Source organism: Hylobates moloch, unplaced genomic scaffold (genome assembly GCF_009828535.3).
Source record: "Hylobates moloch isolate HMO894 unplaced genomic scaffold, HMol_V3 SCAFFOLD_21, whole genome shotgun sequence".
NCBI classification, from domain to species: domain Eukaryota; kingdom Metazoa; phylum Chordata; class Mammalia; order Primates; family Hylobatidae; genus Hylobates; species Hylobates moloch.
In genome coordinates, this window is record NW_026652296.1 from 45178914 (window position 1) to 45198087 (window position 19174).

The window sequence follows — 19174 nt, forward strand, 5'->3', positions numbered from 1 at the left end:
AATCAAGGTGCTAGCGGGTTGTCCACCTGGCAAGGGCTCTTTGCTTCCTAGCTGGCACCTTGTTGCTGTGTTCTCACATGGCACCAGAGGCAAGGTGGTTCCCGTCTATCTCTTTTGTAAGGGCACTAATTCCATTCGTGAAAGGAGAGCCCTCAAGACTTAATCACTTCTTATAGGTCCCACCTCACAGTAGTATCACGTGGGTATTAGGTTCCAACATATAAATTTTGAGGCAGGGTGGGGGTCACCAACATTCAGACCATAGCAGTGTTCTTGGTTTTCTTACTTTCTAAATAATACATCATTTTATTCTTGATACCCTCTTTGAGAAAACATTTAAAGAATTACTTTTAAAATATTATAGTAACTACTATTTTAATATTTATTGGCAGTTTTATTGCATAGTGATTAAAAAATAAAGCCTTGGCAGGGCGTGGTGGCTCACGCCTATTATCCCAGCACTTTGGGAGGCGGAGGCAAGCGGATCACGAGGTCAGGAGTTCTAGATCAGCCTGGCCAACGTGGTGAAAGCCTATCTCTACTAAAAACACAAAAATTAGTTGGGTGTGGTGGCGGGCACCTGTAAACTCAGCTACTCGGGAGGCTGAGGCAGGCGAATCACTTGAACCCAGGAGGCAGAGGTTGCAGTGAGTTGAGATCGTGCCACTGGACTCCAGGCTGGGCAACAGAGCAAGTCTCTGAAAAAAAAAATAAAGAGAGAGAGAGAAAGAAGGAAAGAGAGAGAGAAAGAGAAAGAAAAGAAAGAAAGAAAGAAAAGAAAAGAAGGAAATAAAAGGCCTTTATCTACGAGAAGGGCACAAAATTTAGGTGGCAAGAAATAGCATTAGTGTGGAGTTTAAACCTTGAATCTGACCAAATCTTTATTCCAAAGCATTTTACACTGGAAATGACTAGATATCTTTACTTGACAAATTTAAATTATTTTACCGCAATCCCCTCTGACCATTTGAATTGAGCTTGGAAACAAGATAAACTCAGGGTTGTTTTTTTTTTTTTTTTTGGTTGGGGGGGGTGGTCAGGGGTTGGAGAGCAGCTACATTATTTTATACATCTGAGTTGTGACATATAATTTTTATCCCTGCCCTATAAACAAATAAACAATTACAAAATTATTGTGGGTGTTCTGAAGTAGCAAATAGGAGTTAGATAGGCAAACACAAGTAGGGAAAAGGGATCTATTTTCAACTGGGCCATTAGGGATGGCATGTCTAGAAAGTGACATTACAGCTGAGATCTCAGGGATGACAAGGTACCAGACCCGTGAGAATGGGAAGAAAGAGCTTTCAAGTTTAGAGGCCTTAAGGATTGAAGGAACTTGGCCTGTTCTAGCAGTGGACAGAAGGCCAATATGCTGGCAGCATCGTAAACCAAGTTGAGAGTCACCAAAGAAGAGGTTGGAAAAGAGGATAATTTAGATTCTTACCCTTTTTACTTAAATGTTGATGGCCTATGTATCAGTTAGTATAGGACAGGTTACCATAGGGTAACAAATGACCCCCAAATTTCAAAACACTGTTTTATTTCTCAGTCATGACACCTTCTCACTGGGGTTGCCTGAAACTCTACTTCATGTCTTCACTCCTGGATCTATGGTGACAGGTCAGCCTGTCTGGGATATTGCTGATTATTACCATAGGGGAAAGAATAGAGTGTGAGTCTTCATGCTTCTGCCTGATGTGACACATGCCATTTCTGCCCACATATTGAACAAAGGAAATTACACAGCCATGTCCAATTTCAGTAGGATGAGGAAGTAGAACCCTGCCCTGGGGAAGGGAAGTGCATATTGGTATAGTTATCTCCTTGCAAATCTACGTCCTTCTATACATGTGAACCAAGAAGTAGAGAGAAGTGTACTGCCTTTTTTCTTCACAGATACACTGGTTATTATCAGAGAAAAGATGACTTTAAAAAATTCACGCCATCAGTATTTTTGTCAGTGTGTAGATGTTTTAATTTTAAGACCTCAAATTTCCCACTTCTCTAAATTATAGCAAAACAATTTCTCTTAACCTCATGGGTCCTTAATTTGAGGGCAAAGTTTAAATCAACTTCAGTAGAACAAAATCTCATATTTACTGATGGTAAAAATCATTTCTTCTTTTGGTGGAACATGCTCAGCTAGAGAAAGGACCATTTGCCAACGGTACCAAATAGCATAATCTGATGCTAATAATTGACCAAGTGCTTTTCCAAATGTTAAAGTATCATATTTTGGCATTTTATTCATGTTTACATTTGTAAGAGAGTTCAGGTATGTATTAGTATTTACATCTTCTAAACCAAGAAACTGAGGCAGTTTCATTCTCAAAACCCCACAGCTGGGCCAGTCTTGGTGAAAACAACTTAAATTGGTACCATTATCCCTTTCAGCCCTGAGAACCACCAGTACAGTTAAGTAATCTTTGTTGGCACCTTTGGTCAATGCAAGGCACAGGGGCAGAAATGTTGGGGGAGAAACACAAGAGGGCCAGGCAAAGATATGAAAATTGGTTGGAGATGAAAAACTGCGTCTAGCAGGGCTAGATTCATGTCACATTATCTTTTTTTCTTTTGTTTTTTTTTTTGTTTGTTTGTTTGGTTGGTTGGTTTTGTTTTTGAGATGGAGTCTCTCTCTGTCACCCAGGCCGGAGTGTAGTGGTGCGATCTCGGCTCACTGCAACCTTCATCTCCTGGGTTCAAACGATTCTCCTGCCTCAGACTCCCGAGTAGCTGGGATTACAGATGCCTGCCACCATGCCTGGCTGATTTTTGTATTTTTAGTAGAGACGGGGTTTCAACATGTTGGCTAGGCTGGTCTCAAACTAGTGACCTCAGGTGATCCACCTGCCTCGGCCCCCCAAAGTGCTGGGATTACAGGCATGAGCCACTGCACCCAGCCATTTCACGTTATCTTCACTGCTATTCTGAAGCATTTGTGTTGAGGTTGCCCATTGCAGCATAAGACTGTCCTATCTATAATTTTTGTCTCATCTAACCTTGTTTATTATGGGAAAAACACTGGTGGTATAGCAGTTTGGAAAACCTTATTATCCTTAAACTGTTAAGTATCTGGCTTTGTTTGATAAAGGGGTTGGCTTTCCTCATTGCCTCCTCAAATAATAATGCTGATACCTTCTGTAGGAGATGAAGGGAGCTAAATTTGGTGGAAAACATATTCCATTTTCAAAAGAATGCTGAGTTTTTCCTGTAGTGATTTTTTGCTAAGCTCTTAATAATTCCGTAATTCTGTCAATACCATCAGCAGTAGGCTGAGAATCATTGCTGCCATGGTTGTAGTGTCAGCGTAGTGACTGGCTCATAAAAGGTGCTCACTAAAAATTCCAGCAATGGTCATGGGTTCTGAAAGATAGACCAATGCTCACAGGACCATTGGCTTTATCTCAACAACTTGTATCTTGCATCTCAGAGGCTGATGCTAGGGTAAGTAATTATCTAGTGTTCAGAGAAAATTTAGACATTGGGATTTGTATCTACACAAAACTACTCTACAGTTTAAAATGTGAAAAACACGGCCAACATGCTGACCAGTCTTAGTAAGGGAAAACTATCAGTAAGTTAAAGCTGACTTACGGGAATAATTTTAAATATATATATTTGCAATCAAATAGTATTAAGTGAGTATTTTTAGTTACTCATTGCTTGTGACTAAAGAACAAATTTCACAAAACACAGATAATTTCACATTATCCTCTCAAACAAATTTTATTTGTATTCTGCTCTAACAAATATAGTATGAAGGCAACAGTTGTTTTTTAGTGTATGGCACAGATGAAAAGAAACAAACAGATTTAGAAGCAGTCCAGCATTTAAATGCCAGTTTAACAAAAGAGGCACGTATTATCCTATTTAGCAGTTTATACCAGATATCAGAAGCCATTTTTTTTCCTTGCAAGCAACAGACTACATTTATTTGCATTAAGTAAAAACATATCTTGATCAAGAAAATTACTTTTTTTCTGATTTTCCTTTATATCACAAATGTCAGGGTAAGGCAAATCCTTAATGAATCATGTAATAAAAACCCTATTCCCCAAGAAAATATATTGAACATATTCTGCTAACTTTGTTATTTTTCAAAGCAAAGCCGACATGCACCACATACAGAGAAATGTCTTTTCAAATCAAGTGCATCAAGCAGAACTGTATTAATTCACAAAGAGGCTTTTCAGTGTTTCATAGAAAGATTTACAATTAGCTGCGGTGATTAATATGTGACCCAGTATCAGACAGTGATTCGGATGCCTTCTTTGTAATCTTTTATGAAAGAAGACTTGTCCATCATCTGAATAGTTACCAGCTAGAGGAAAAGCCCCTTTGTCTCTCCTACAGCGAGGACCATTTTAATTAGAACTATTATGTTGAAGGCCTACTTTGATCCTCTATGCAAACATGACTAACATAGGGCTATTTTCCTCCCTCCCTCCTGTAACCCTTCATGCCACATAGCTGGATTGGAGTTTGGTTGGAAATTGACATTCGGAATTTATGTGCAGGAAAATCAATCAACTTTTCAAATCTATTCCATTGTACAGCCTGTGCAATGGCAGCACCAGCAAGTAAAGGTTTTCTGTGTTCAGGTGTCTTTAATCTGGCTATAGTTAGATTGTTAATATTTCACTCTTGAATTGGAAATTAACTTTATCATTTGTTTTAAAGCATAAAACTGTATAGCCAAATAACAACCAAAAAGCATGACGAAGCAAAAATGAAAACACAATCTAATTATAGATTGAAGAATAAACAAATTCAGGAGTGGGGCTGAAGATATTTATTCCTCATTCTCTTAGTTTCCTGGATACAAAGATTACTTTCATTCTTCTAGAATTTTTAGGCAGAGAGAATTCCGTCCTTCCACTTCTACCCCACCCACATTTAAAATAAATGAATAAAATGACTGTCATTGATGATAAGGAGAATGCCAGGGCTGGATAATTCCCATCCTGGCTGTTTCTAGCAAGGACATTAGGTCTCTTCCATCATTGTTCATTAGAAAATCTCTGTCCCTCTGTTTCCCTCATGTTTTTTTCAACTGTAACTCATTACTGAGGCTAAACAGCACTAACATTTGGGAGTCACAAGAAAAACGAGCTTCTAGCAGATTGCACTTGTCAAATACTTCACAAGAATGATGGCAACTTTCAATTGAGTTATAAAGGTGGCATGAAATGTAGAAACTGTCAATATATGGATGACATCATTTCTTGGATTCTTTAAAATGAGCCTTTTCCTTACTTTTCTGAAAAGCAACATCTAATGGCAACAGAGGATATAGATGCTTCCATATCAAACTGGAATAGCAACAGAAGGCCATAATCCCACATTATGAGGTCACGTAAATGTCATTCTTGCTGCTGTCTTGATTTTATTAAAAAAAATTGTTAGAATATATTGCATATGCTGCAGTATAGCTTGTTAACTATTCCACTATATCAAATAAGCCATCCAGAAGGGGTAACAAATTCAGAAAGGCTAAAACCAAAGTCATAGGAAGATAAGAAGATGAATTTTCCATCAAAAAAGGTGCAAAACTGAAGATTTTGATGGGATATTTATAAAGCAGAACATCCTTTTATTTTAGAAATAATAATCCACTATTTTTCTCCCTCTGTTAGGAAAAACAATATAAGTAAGTTTTAGTTCTAAAGCCCTTACAAGGAAGATGGATTTAAGAAGACACGCAACAAACTATATGTTTCCATTGAAAACAATGACATGACTTTGGAACCCGGCGAGGCTGTGAAAAGTAGGCATCTGGCCTTATACTGGCTCTAGGATAGATATTGGTGATGATGCCTGGCCTCCTCAAGGTCGCCATCCCTTGTGTCCACTATACCACTGGCATCTTGGGTTTTTAGTACTGCTGGTCCCCTTCAGAGCTGTATCCTCCCCTTCAGGGTTTTCTGGGTGAGGGGACCAACCATCGAATCAGCCTTGAACTTGGCATAAACAAGTGACACCATTTAAACACAGGCCAGGAAGGCAGAACTGCAAGCAAAAGCTCTAATTTCCTGTAATTTCAAATGAGACTACTCTGTGGGCTGTCAAGCCTTGGGTGAAGACAGGATGTTCTTTTACGGAAAACTCATAGCGATTTCAGGAGGAGCTTTTGATATTCATAGGCATATGTTTGGGTCCTAAATGCAGTGTCCCTTGTCTTAGCTTTTAACTGTAACACCTAGCAAAGGGCCATCCTTTACAGTTATGCGGCAAAGAGTCACCTCTCGCTGGTGGTCTCCATGTGAAGACCTCACGAACCAAGTAAGCTCTGCTGAAAGTCAGTGTCAAAGAAGGATGCACCTGCCACCCTGGTTAGGAAGGAAGAGACCCAGATGGCTGCCAGGGCCCACCCTTCTGTTATGCCTCTGCACTCTGCTCTGGAAAAAATTCAGCTTCCATATTTCTCATTAGCCACTTGGAACAAACTGCCTTGGGAATCCCTGAAGAAAATATTTTCACCTCATTGCCCAGACCTTTTCCAAGTGGTTTCCAAGGCTTTTGCCCATTTTCTATCCTGCCTCCTCTGTCTGGAGATTATACTGCTGCTGGGCTCATTGATTCCTAAAATTTAGCCTGTAGTTTATCAAACAACTGTCTTCCTCCTCTTCCTTTGAATAAACCACTGTGTGACCAGCTTTGTGAAATAACCAAGAAAGCAGACAGGGGCCAGGATACACATGTGAGTGTTCAACCAAGCCACTGTGACCCTGGGGCAAAGTTGTAAGAGAAAAGACAGAAATTACAAGGATAATGCCTGAAAGACGCGTCAACATGGGTCCCTCCACCAAATTAAAGGAAACTTTTTTTTTTCTTTTTCTGCAGATAAACGGAACAAAATGCAGCTGGAGAAATTAGAGTAAAGGATTCCCCGTCCTTCCATGGGACTTGCCTTCCCCCCACCCCCACCCTCCTCCACAGCGTGCGCTGCTATCTTCCTGAGCTCCCCCAGAGCCAGGAGAGGCCTTGCGATGCTGAGGATTGTCATTTAGCTCCATTTCTTTGTTCCTTCGCTTCAACTTGTGCCCCTGCTGAAGACAAAGAAAAGCCATTTGTTAGATTAAAGATAAGACATCTTCACAGGCTTAGCAAGGAATACCTTTTTAATACAGCCATTTAAATGTCTCTGGCCCCTCACATAGGCCAAGGAATACCTTATTTGACTATCAAAGAGCTTTGGATATCTGAACTGTAATTGCCGGCACATGGTATCTTTAAAGAGCATATAAATCACTGCTAATAAATGTATGCCACATTAACAACGAGCTTTGGCTGATGGGGACAATTAACTCAATTCTTCAAAGTATTCTTTGAAAACTGTAACCCTGAGTTGATGTGGCTTCCCTTTTCAGGCCCATGCACACACTTTAGTTTCCAGGGATCAGCATATAAATAATAACAATTTTCATAATGCTGCTTTGCAAAAGTCATTGATGGTTATGCCACCACTTCAGACTGTACTTATTAAATTATCTGCCTTATTCACTACCCATGAGAGAACACTAAGAAGACACTGTGCCTTGGGAAAGCCTATACTCTTTATTTTTTTTTTAGATTTTTAAAATTGAGGTATAATCCGCCTACAGGAAAACACACAGATCTTAAGCATACATTTCAATCTGTTTTGAAAAATGCATACATTAAACCCACACCACCGTCAAGATATACATTATCTCATAACCCCAGAAAGCTTCCTTCCCTATTACCCCACTCCTGCTGGAATGAACAAATGATCTGATTTCTATCTCCATAAATTAGTTTTTTTCTGCCCTAGGACTTCCTGCAAATGGAATCATACAAGCATCTCATTGTGTCTGTCTCCTTTCACTCGGTGTAATGCTTCTGAGATTCATTCATGTTGCCGCTTTGTTAACAGTAATCTGTTCCTCTTCGTTGCTAACTAGAATTCCCATGTATGTATATTTCACTTTTTTTTTTTAAATTATACTTTAGGTTTTAGGGTACATGTGCACAATGTGCAGGTTTGTTTCATATGTATCCATGTGCCATGTTGATTTCCTGCACCCATTAACTCGTCATTTAGCATTAGGTATATCTCCAGATGCTGTCCCTCCCCCCTCCCCCAACCCCACAACAGTCCCCGGAGTGTGATGTTCCCCTTCCTGTGTCCATGAGTTCTCATTGTTCAATTCCCATCTATGAGTGAGAACATGCGGTGTTTGGTTTTTTGTCCTTGCGATAGTTTACTGAGAATGATGTTTTCCAGTTTCATCCACGTCCCTACAAAGGACATGAACTCATCATTTTTTATGGCTGCATAGTATTCCATGGTGTATATGTGCCACATTTTCTTAATCCAGTCTATCGTTGTTGGACATTTGGGTTGGTTCCAACTCTTTGCTATTGTGAATAGTGCCGCAATAAACATACGTGTGCATATGTCTTTATAGCAGCATGATTTATAGTCCTTTGGGTATATACCCAGTAATGGGATGGCTGGGTCAAATGGTATTTCTAGTTCTAGATCCCTGAGGAATCGCTACACTGACTTCCACAATGGTTGAACTAGTTTACAGTCCCACCAACAGTGTAAAAGTGTTCCTATTTCTCCACATCCTCTCCAGCACCTGTTGGTTCCTGATTTTTTAATGATGGCCATTCTAACTGGTGTGAGATGGTATCTCACTGTGGTTTTGATTTGCATTTCTCTGATGGCCAATGATGATGAGCATTTCTTCATGTGTTTTTTGGCTGCATAAATGTCTTCTTTTGAGAAGTGTCTGTTCATGTCCTTTGCCCACTTTTTGATGGGGTTGTTTGTTTTTCTCTTGTAAATTTGTTCGATTTATTTGTAGATTCTGGATATTAGCCCTTTGTCAGATGAGTAGGTTGCAAAAATTTTCTCCCATTCTGCAGGTTGCCTGTTCACTCTGATGGTAGTTTCTTTTGCTGTGCAGAAGCTCTTTAGTTTAATTAGATCCCATTTGTCAATTTTGGCTTTTGTTGCCACTGCTTTTGGTGTTTTAGACATGAAGTCCTTGCCCACGCCTATGTCCTGAATGGTATTGCCTAGGTTTTCTTGTAGGATTTTAATGGTTTTAGGTCTAACATGTAAGTCTTTAATCCATCTTGAATTAATTTTTGTATAAGGTGTAAGGAAGGGATCCAGTTTCAGCTTTCTACATATGGCTAGCCAGTTTTCCCAGCACCATTTATTAAATAGGGAATCCTTTCCCCATTTCTTGTTTTTGTCAGGTTTGTCAAAGTTCATTTTCTTGCTGCTAGACATTTGTGTTGTGTCAAGTTTGGGGCTTTTGTGAGTACATCTGCTATGCGTATTCTTGTACAAGGGTTTTGTGAGTATAGGTTTTCATTTCTCTCAAATACTTGGGAATAGAATTGTTGGGCCATAGGATGGATACATACTTATTTTTACAAGAAATTAACAATTTTTTAAAAGTGGCTGAACCATTTTATATGTTCCCTAGCCATGTATGAGTTCTAGCTCCTCCATATCCTCTGCAACATTTGGTGGTGTTAACTTTATAATTCAATACTAGTGGGGTCGTGGCGGGATTTCCTTGTGGTTCTGTATTTTATATCTGCGGTCCCTGGTTTTCAGTAATCTCAGTCCAAATTATGTTAAACCTGGAGAGGCTTGGTGGGTATCAATCAAATACACAGCCCTACACTGCCTAATCTCCTTGTAGAACTCTTATTGAACTTAACATGTCTTGGTTATTCTCTGCTTCTCCTTCATGTCTCTTCATGTGTCTTTTATATTACTACATTTTAAGTTGTTTTTTTCTATTGTTGTTAATTATTTAGTGTTGCTCTTTTCTTATTGTTTCTATGTCTGCTTTTATTTGTTTTGTCATTCAAATGTAGTTATTTTATAAAATCTTCAAAATTTCCTACTCTCTTACGTTCTCATAGTGCTAATTGTCCAGTAATTTTACCTACTGACTCTCACTCAAAATGGATCATTTCCTTGTGTGTTCTGTAAGTCTTAAAACTATGAATTCAACTTCAGAATTTGTTTTTCTTTTGTAGAAATTCCATGGGGTAGTTTCATATTTCCATTTGCCACATGCACCAGGGATCACACTGGTCTGTAATCAATTATTAAATTCATTTTTCAATTTGTTTATTACTGCATGACTTTGGATCACATAAAATTGTGTTTCAAACTCACAGTGTATTTGTGGTTTCTGTCTATCTCGGGAGCCTTTTTCTTTCCCCATGCAGTACCTGGCGCAGATCCAAGTCTTTCTGTTAATTTCTTGAGCTAGAAGTCCCAGATTTATTTATGCAGAGGTATCAGTTCCAACTCCTTACCTTGAGTGGTTCAAGGTCCAAGGTGGGCATTAAAATGCAAGACTGTGGCCATAAGGCCTGTCTCTGTATCAACAATCTGAAGCCCCAAATTTAGTGGCTTATAACATGAGTGATTCATTATTTCTCATGATTTTACCATCTGGCCTGGGCTCAGCAGGACAGTTCATCTACTTGAGGTGGTACCTGCTGGGGCCAGAACATCTGAAAGGGACTCTCATTTTCTAGGACTTTTCTCCATGTGACCTCCTTCATTCTATAGGATAACCTGGGCTTCTTCCAAGGTGTCTGGATTCTAGGCAGCAAGCATTATGAGAGTGCAAAAATGGAAGTTACAAGCCTCTTAAAGCTCAACCTAGAAGCCACACTCAGTCTTCCATGTTTCTCCAGAACCAAAGGTTCAGATTCCATAACCATCGTTACTGCCCTCAAATACTTGTTGGAAAACATTTACATTTGGAAAGTGTTCCATTGATGCGTTTAACCCTCCCCCTGTTGTATCCTTATGCTATCCCTGATTTTTTACAATTACAAATTATACAACACCAAACATTCTTGTATTATGTCTTTGAGCTCTCTAATTCTATTTCACTGTATTTCTTTAATTTCCTTGAAGGTATGATTCATGGAGCAAAGGTTCCTTCTTTCTGTCAAATGACCAGATCATCTTAACAAACCCTTCTGTGTAAATATTGCTGTGGGAGTCAGTGACGTTGCACAAGTCATTCATTCTGCCTCTGTGACAACTGCGTCCAGAAACTTGCTATTGCTTAGGGAGTAGAATTTTGAATTGGAGTATTTAAATTTCCATTTATTAGCCAGGTGACCCTGTGCATGTCACTTCTCCTTCCTGGAATTTAGTTTCCTTAAACTAATTTTGGACTTTAAGTTTTGATACCTGGCCTTTAATCCCAGCACTTTGGGAGGCTGAGGCAGGTAGATCACTTGAGATCAGGAATTCAAGACCAGCCTGGCCAACATGGTGAAACCCTATCTCTATTAAAAATACAAAAAATTAGCCAGTCGTGGTGGTATGCAACTGTAATCCCAGCTACTCAGGAGGCTGAGGCATGAGAATCTCTTGAACCAGGGAGGTAAAAGTTGCAGTGAGCCAAGATCGTGCCACTACACTGTAGCATGGGTGAAGAGTGAGACTCTGTCTCAAAAAAAAAAAAAAAAAAAAAGTTTTGACACCTGATTAATCTGGGTTAACATATAAATTCATTTTTATTTTCAAGAAAAATATCATTTTGATATTAACCAAGAAAAACAGACTAATCCTGGCACTTTATCTGGACACTGGTCACACAGGAAAGAAATAATGCCTGTAAGAAAAAAATCTAGACAAGAAGTCTATAGTTAATTAGCAGCAAAAGAGTAAAAGGAAAGGAAACACTGGGGAGCTTGCATTTAAATTGTTCAGGTTTAGTCTCACTTCATTACTTTTTAATGGAAACTCCTCAACCGTATCATTTCTGCAGCTTAGCAGGATATTTTAAATATATAAAGAAAGTAAAAAAAAAAAAGAAATGTTTATAAGAACATGTTTGTATGAGCTTATACTTTTTAGCAGTCTTATGCTGTACATGCATTACACAGATACCATTACATTTAGTTTTATAGGATGTTCAAGATCATACAGGAATAAGACATGTATTCTTTCACACATTCCCAAATTTTATTCTTCCATGATGCTGGAGCGCAAGAGTGGTACAGCCAAGCCTCTTAGGAAAGTGTAGAGAACCATCAAGGACATGCAGTGAGTGCAAGGAGGGCAAGGGTGTCAACACATCATTTGTGCCTTACGATGACCCATGATTCATTTATTCCATAGGTTTTTTCTTTTTTTTTTAACAACTAAATATTTTAAACCAGAAGTTGGAATAGTTATAAGAGCAAGTATAATTTCCTTCTAATTCTTCTCATCAGCCCTCAGGGTATGGAAGAGGATTACAGACCACTCAGGTAGCAGTGTAAAGGAGGTTTAGCATGACTAGCTCCATTTTGCTCCCCACCGCCCTCGTGCAGTGATATCTTTTTTTATTTTTTTGCTCATTTAATTGAATTGTTTTCTTATTAACTTTTGAGATTTTACATATCATTTACAGATATCCTCTTCTGGTATGTTTTTTCTTTTTTTTTGCTTTACTTATTCTTTTTTTTAAAATTTTATTATCTTTTAGGTTGATTGCTTTTGCTCATCTCTTCATGTAGGGTGAGCTAACTACGGCAAGAATTTAGTTTATAGTTTAAAGCAAAGATGACAATAGTTCCTTCCCAAAACTAACCACCAAAGACATAAAGACAGTATGCACACAAGTAACAGTATTATGTTAAAGATTTATAGGAGCAATGTGACCTGACCAAGGGCAAAGAATTTTCACAACTCCCCCTTGTACCCTTGCTGCAGTCCAGATGTCTGTCGCCTCTTGATCTCAACCACCTCCCTCCCTCTTCCTTTTCCTCAAAGAGAAAAGGAGCCTAAAATTCTATAAATTTAAGGTGATTCTTTAGGACATTAATTTACCATCTTCTTGGTTTGCCGGCTGTTGGAATAAAGTCATTTTCCTTGCCTTAACATGTTGTCTCTTGATGTACTGGCTGCCATGAAGCAAGCAGTACTGGCTTTGGACTCAGTTACACTCATCATTCTAAATATATTTTAGTCTCTACTGAGAGATTTAGAATGTTGGTCTGGAAAAACTCCTAAACACGGTCTGGACCAGGCTTTTTATTTTCCTGGGAGTTCCCTGAAGCTCATTCAACGTAACAAACCTTTGTGCAGACGCACGGGTCCACAGGTAGTGGTGTGAAAAAAACAGGACCTAAGGCAGGCTTGTTTCTGTCCAAACACACTCATATTCCTTTATACAAACTCCAGGGCAAAGATTGAGTGTTATGCTTAAAGACAGATATACCAAGGAACTCAGCAGGTAGCTTCTAGAAAAGCAATGCTTCAGAATCAACTTGGAGTTTTTGAAATAATTTGACCACTCCAGGAGGACAGGGGGTGAGATGGATGGAGACATTTTTCACTTGTCAAAGCACAGAAAACCAGGGTATACATGATTTGAATGTGCTGTAGCTCATCTTTTCCTCTTCAAGATGGCAAGCTTCTAGGGGTGATCCTTTCCCCTTACACTGTGTTATTTGGTTTAAAGATTTTCAAGGTTTATCCCAAGCCATGCTGTGAGAACTTGGCAAAACCAAGGGAAATCCGGTATGTCATTTGCAAATAGTTCTTATGGCTGGTTGATCATTGAAAATCTCACCACAAGGGGCATCTTACCTATTAGCTGATCTTCTTGTTGACTCTCTGTTGGGTCATTTACCTTGTCAACCTGACTATTCATTTCAACTGTCACCAGAAAAAAAAAAAAAAAGTTAAATATTCATTAAACCTAAATCTCTGAGACACATTAAAATGGCCCGTGATTTGATACTTTCCTGATTTCCTATTTGATGCCTCTTTTCCATTTGTTTTCATTCATTCAAGATTTGGGGACTATTCTTGTAGATTTTTACTGGTGGGGGTAGAGGATATACCTCAGACACCCCCTTCAAAGCTTCTGTTGAAATGTAATCCCTAATGTTGGAGGTGGGGCCTGGTGAGAGGTGATTGGATTGCAGGGATGTGTCATCATGAATGGTTTAGTGCCATCTTCTTAGTGATGAGTGAGCTCACATGAGATCTGGTTGTTTAAAAGTGTGTGACATGTCACCTCTCTCTCTTCTAGTCTGGCCATGTGAGTTGCAGACTCCCCCTTCCTCTCCCGCCATGATTGTAAGCTTCCTGAGGTCCTCATCAGAAGCAGATGCTTGCACCCTGCTTCCTGTAAAGCCTGCAGAACCATGAGACAATTCAACCTCTTTTCTTTTTAAACTATCCAGTCTTGGGTATTCCTTTATAGCAACACAAAAACAGCCTAACCCAGTGGGGGAGGGCAGGATTACCTCTTCCCTCAACCGAAACTGAGTTGTCACTTCAGACCAGATTTTTGGGTTGACAGTTTGGATGTACATATTATGATTCCTGGAAAAATGCAAAGGCTTTAATAGATATCTAAGAAAAGAGAGAAGGCAAAGCAAAGCACATCACTGACATGCAGAGAGGTAAGCAGCTCGCTCCAAAATGTCAATATCAGGCCTGTTTGGTTTGCCATACTTTCAATTTCGAATTCAAAACAGACCTTGTAGACTTGCCGATGGCTGCTGTAGTGGCAGTAAGCGGCCATGAAATAAAAAAGCCGACCATCTAACCAGATCCTGTAGTCGTGATAAAACATGTGTTTTTACCTGACTCAGTGTATTCTATGTGAGAATTTGCATAAAAATAGAATGCATGATTACTGCCATTCTCCAGAAGCAGCCCAGAGCAGGCATAGCATTCACTCTAAAAATTTCCAAGGGTCCGTAAGCTTAATTAGATTCATATTTTTTCAAGCATCAAAGTCCACATTATAAGCTGAGAGACTGAATATACAAATAGACAATGGCCAGGTCATATATAACGATAGAATTCTGACGTAAGACCTCTGCAGAAGCTAGCCTAGGCAACCAAAACACAGTCTCTGCAGCAATTGACTCAGAATGGTCAGGACTTGGTCAGTGACTGTCAGCGTCCCTATTTTTTACCCCTGCTTCCAACTTGGGACCAACCAGGGAAAGCCAAATGTATTCCCTAATACAATCACTTAAGGTGCCCCACTTCTAGTTAGCCACGTCCAGCTTCTCTATGCCAGCAACCTCCAACCAGAGGATGCTTGAAGTATTCCCTTTTCTTAACCTATAAAGGGGGATTTCCTATTCCCTGCCCGTCTTTGAGCCTGCCAAACACAAGTGATAACGGCCACCCTTGCTATAGTTACCTTTGAATAAGTAACCACTGTTTATTCTCATTTGGGCAGTTTTCATTTATTTGCACAAAGCCAACAGCCTGTATCTCCTTTTTCACAAACATGAAATTAGTGTAAAGTAGTGGCAGATGCTGATTTTCACACTTCAAAGAGGCTTGACAGAGAGAATGACTTACATGGCATCCACCAAACTCTTTCCCAATAAGGAAGGTTTTAAAAGCAGGTCTCAGTGTTCTCACCTGCAAACTGCCCTGAGTTTCTAATGATGTGTGAACTCATTTTAAACCCCATAAATAAACTGGCCCCAGATGCAGCAACCCTATGTAAGTATAAGCATTCATCCACCGTCCATCCTGCTCTGCAAAGTTATTGTGAGTTCACCCTTCTCAGTGTGGGAATGTGCAGGATAAAATACAGAGAGTATTCCTTTTCTGTTTCTTCTTCCAACCAAGGGATACTAGTTCTAAAACCCACTAATAAATGGTACTATAAAAAGCATCCCATCACCAAATAAGTTTGGAAAAAGCAACTTTAAATCATGTTAAACAAGTCTCTTTACCTCTGAGACTTCTGAGAGCCTGCAATCCTCTACTTTGTATGGTGAATCTCCAAGTGAGGACTAAAACTCAGTATTTCACATTTACTTCTCTTTTATTCATGGGCCTGATATTCCTCAAAACATGATTTATAAATAACTAATTAAGAACCATGTCTGTAGCATCACAACCAAGCTGAAGCAGGTTTAGTTCAACTGCTCATAACTAACGTGCAGTGGCTCTTAATGGATGGGTCTGGGGCTTAAAAACATTGTTCTCATGGGCAATGCTTGCCCACGAGTAAAAAGCCAATTTGGGGAATATAAGCCGACGGGCTTATAATTAAGGGAGGCAATTCAGATGATGATAAGCCAGTGGGAACAGGGAATACCTGGTATAGGAAATTCTATTTAAAACTGCAAATAACATCCACCACTGGCTAAATTTTTTCCAAGGTCATTATCAACTCAAAGTAATTTTTTTTTCCTTTGGCTAAAATAACCCAAATGGCAAGATACTTAAATGACTGACCACCTAACCAATTCTGGTTCTCCTAAACTCTATGGGCCAGTGGAATCAAATGCTTATTACATCAGGTAGGCTCAAATAGTTGTTTCTCTAATGTAAGCAATGGTATTTCAAAGGGCCCTTAGCATGGTTGTGCAGGGGAAAAGGGATATTAACATTCCTGAGGCTCAGACTCTTTAGATGCCTACAAAATTAGATGCAAGTTTTTAAAGGTCGTTTGAAAATTTATTTTTAAGGTGCTTTTAAAGACTCGCTATGTTTTTAACCAAGGCAATGGATGTGATACAGTGGAGTGAAGTGATGAAGGTACAAGAACAATCTTAGCCCACACCCAAGGTAGGGCTCTCCCGAATGCTGAGTGGAGCTGGGTAACAGGAGGCTAAGTAGGCTAAGTACCTTTTGCAGAAGTAAGTAATGCTTCCATAAAGTTCACTAGGTAGACTTCAGTTCAGTTTAGTCTTGAAAGTATCTATTGAGTCCTCAGTATTATAAGATATGGTTAAACCAGGATATATGCTGTTTTAAAACAGCTAGAAACAGGGTTTTTTTTTTTTTTTAAATAAGAGGTTGGCATTTTTATTAGTTTGTAGTACAAAATGGCTTTTGAAATTTACTGTGTTCTAACCAAATATGTTGCTTTATGGAGCAGATAGCTCCCTTAATCCTAGATTACACACAGAAAATATGCCAGATTTGTAGTTTGCATGGGCTCCAATAGCCCGGAACTTACCATCAGGACCTGGAGTATTTTCTAGGTCACTGGAGCCTTCACTTTTCCCAGGCACCCTAGGTGTGTCCTCGCCTGGAGCTGAAAGAGAAAAAGACCACAGTCTCTGATTAATAGAGAATTATAACAGCCTGAGGGCCGATCATTTCTGTCACCCTCCATTGCCCTTTTAAATTCAAAAATACTCCTGGGATTCAACTTCTTTTGCAGAAAAAGTTAAAAGAGGAAACAGAGGGTTGAGTTGCTTGAATACTTTTGTATGGCCTTCTAAGTTCTCTTTAATTTGTGAGATGATCACATATATACATATATAGTTTCTCAAATTAGAAATCTGGTAGCATCACAGCAAGAAAAGTTGATTTCCTCAGAACAACCTACAGTTTAAATTTAGGGAAGTGTGTCTGTATGCATGGGTGGGTGTGAGAGGTTTATGTAGTTTAACCTTAGAAGAGGAAAAAGAGAAAATGAATTTTGCCTTAGGCATGCCTAAAAGCTGAAAGATTCATTCTCCTGGTAGTGAGAGTTTTTGTTGTTGTTGTTGTTGTTGTTTGTTTTTTAAACAGAAACGAATGGTTTAATTGTTTCCTTAGGAGGCCTCTGATGCTGCCATTTTGGATTGCTGAGAATTTAGTCGTCAGTAGATTTCCTTTGTGACTGGCTTCTATTTGCACAGCTTCACAAGGTGCTTCAATAAGATGCTTCAATGTAGTAAAGGAATTGTGTTTCATACTGTAAAAACATTTCCAGGTATTCAAAAGGACAATCATTTCTTGCTTCTTAGTTAAATCTCTCAAGTTTTTATAATTTGAAGAGCAAGGACATTTGTAAATACAAATACATATATAAAGTGCTAGAAAACCCATAATTTTAAAGGTTTTATGATTCCTGTACATTTTTAAAGAGAGGATTAAATTTATTTTCATTACCTGATTACTTACTGTGCCCAGAGGATGTTAAACTTCATGTGCCTATTGATGAGAAAAAAGCAAGGACAGGAAAGATCCAGTTTATGATGTCTACAAAGAAAGAGATCTTCAGAGGTAGAATTTGTACTCTTGGTAATGGTGTATTGAGGTTGACAATTAAGAAATATGATTCAAAGGTGACTGGGCTCTGAGCTTAGGTAGATGAATGGCAAAGAGGTCATTAATTGATGACATATAAAACAAGCAGAGTGGGAAAAGAAGAAGAAAGCCATTTTAGATTTAAAGCCTGAAGTGCAGGGGCATATATGTGAGGTGTCAAACAAGTTTTGCATCTAGCACTGAGGAGAGAATTATGAGGAGAGAATTATGAATGGAACATGTGGGTATTTGGAGGACACCAAGATAGGGTAACATTCATAGTATGAGAGCAGATGAAAAAACTCAGGAAAAGGCTAACACAAGGGAAAAAAAGGACTCATGGTCTCCTCAACTCTTCAAGGACAAGATGAACGTCACTGTGTCCACAGTGCTTTTCACTAGCTCCGGAGAATGAGGTGGGAAAGAAAAAAAAACTTGGAACTTTCAACTGGACTTGTTAACACTATAAAATACCTTTCTCACACTGCCTATTCGAGGAATGTATCATTTTCCAATTGTTCATCAACATACTCCTTGAACACACAATTACAGAAGAAACCATTGGTGAACTTCCCTAAGCCTGGGAGCAGGAAAACTTTGCTAATTACGCCTTAGAACACAGAAGTAATAGCGAGCAAGAACAAAATATTTGACTTTATAAACATAATAAACTTTTTAATGGAAAAAATACCAAAAGAAATGTTTAAAAAGCTACAAATTGAGGGAAAATATTTGCACCTTTTATCATAGACAAAGTGTTACTAAAACCTTTAATATATAAGGCCTTCTAAAAATGGAGATGAAGAAGACCACCAACTTAATAGGAAAATGGACAAGAGATTTAACAGACAGTTAGTAAAAGAAGATATAAAGCTGGCCTGCAAAACACATGAAAAGGTAATTTACTTTGCTAACAACAAAAGGAATGCAAATTAAAATTATAATGAGAAAGGGATTCTGCCTAAGGTGGACTGTAATAATTCAGACTAACCCTCTACCAAGAACAGCTAGAAACACCGAATACATTATTTAAAAATAGCATTGTAAGGCCCCAGAGTGCTATGAATGCAGGACAAAACCGAGGAAATGCAAAATGATGAAGCTGACATTGCACATGTGTCAAGAAGTTGAATAGAGACTGCAGGTGTT

The 19174-nt window shown here is 38.9% G+C and overlaps 1 protein-coding gene across 5 annotated transcripts in view; it reads right to left on the bottom strand.

Annotated features, from left to right (window-relative positions):
- Positions 1-3700: 3700 nt before the first annotated feature.
- The window catches only part of MACROD2 (mono-ADP ribosylhydrolase 2), a 2131323-nt gene continuing 2115849 nt past the window's right edge, over positions 3701-19174 (bottom strand). For 2 of the 5 annotated variants that reach the window (XM_058432747.1, XM_058432750.1), the window contains 3 exons: positions 16965-17042; positions 13604-13672; positions 6917-7049 (listed from right to left, as the gene is read on the bottom strand). In XM_058432747.1, coding sequence (XP_058288730.1) covers positions 7003-7049; positions 13604-13672; positions 16965-17042 — 194 coding nt within the window. In that variant the 3' untranslated portion in view covers positions 6917-7002. Of the gene's footprint in view, positions 7050-13603; positions 13673-16964; positions 17043-19174 lie in introns of all 5 variants that reach the window. The other 3 variants (XM_058432749.1, XM_058432748.1, XM_032143320.2) reach the window with 3 other exon arrangements.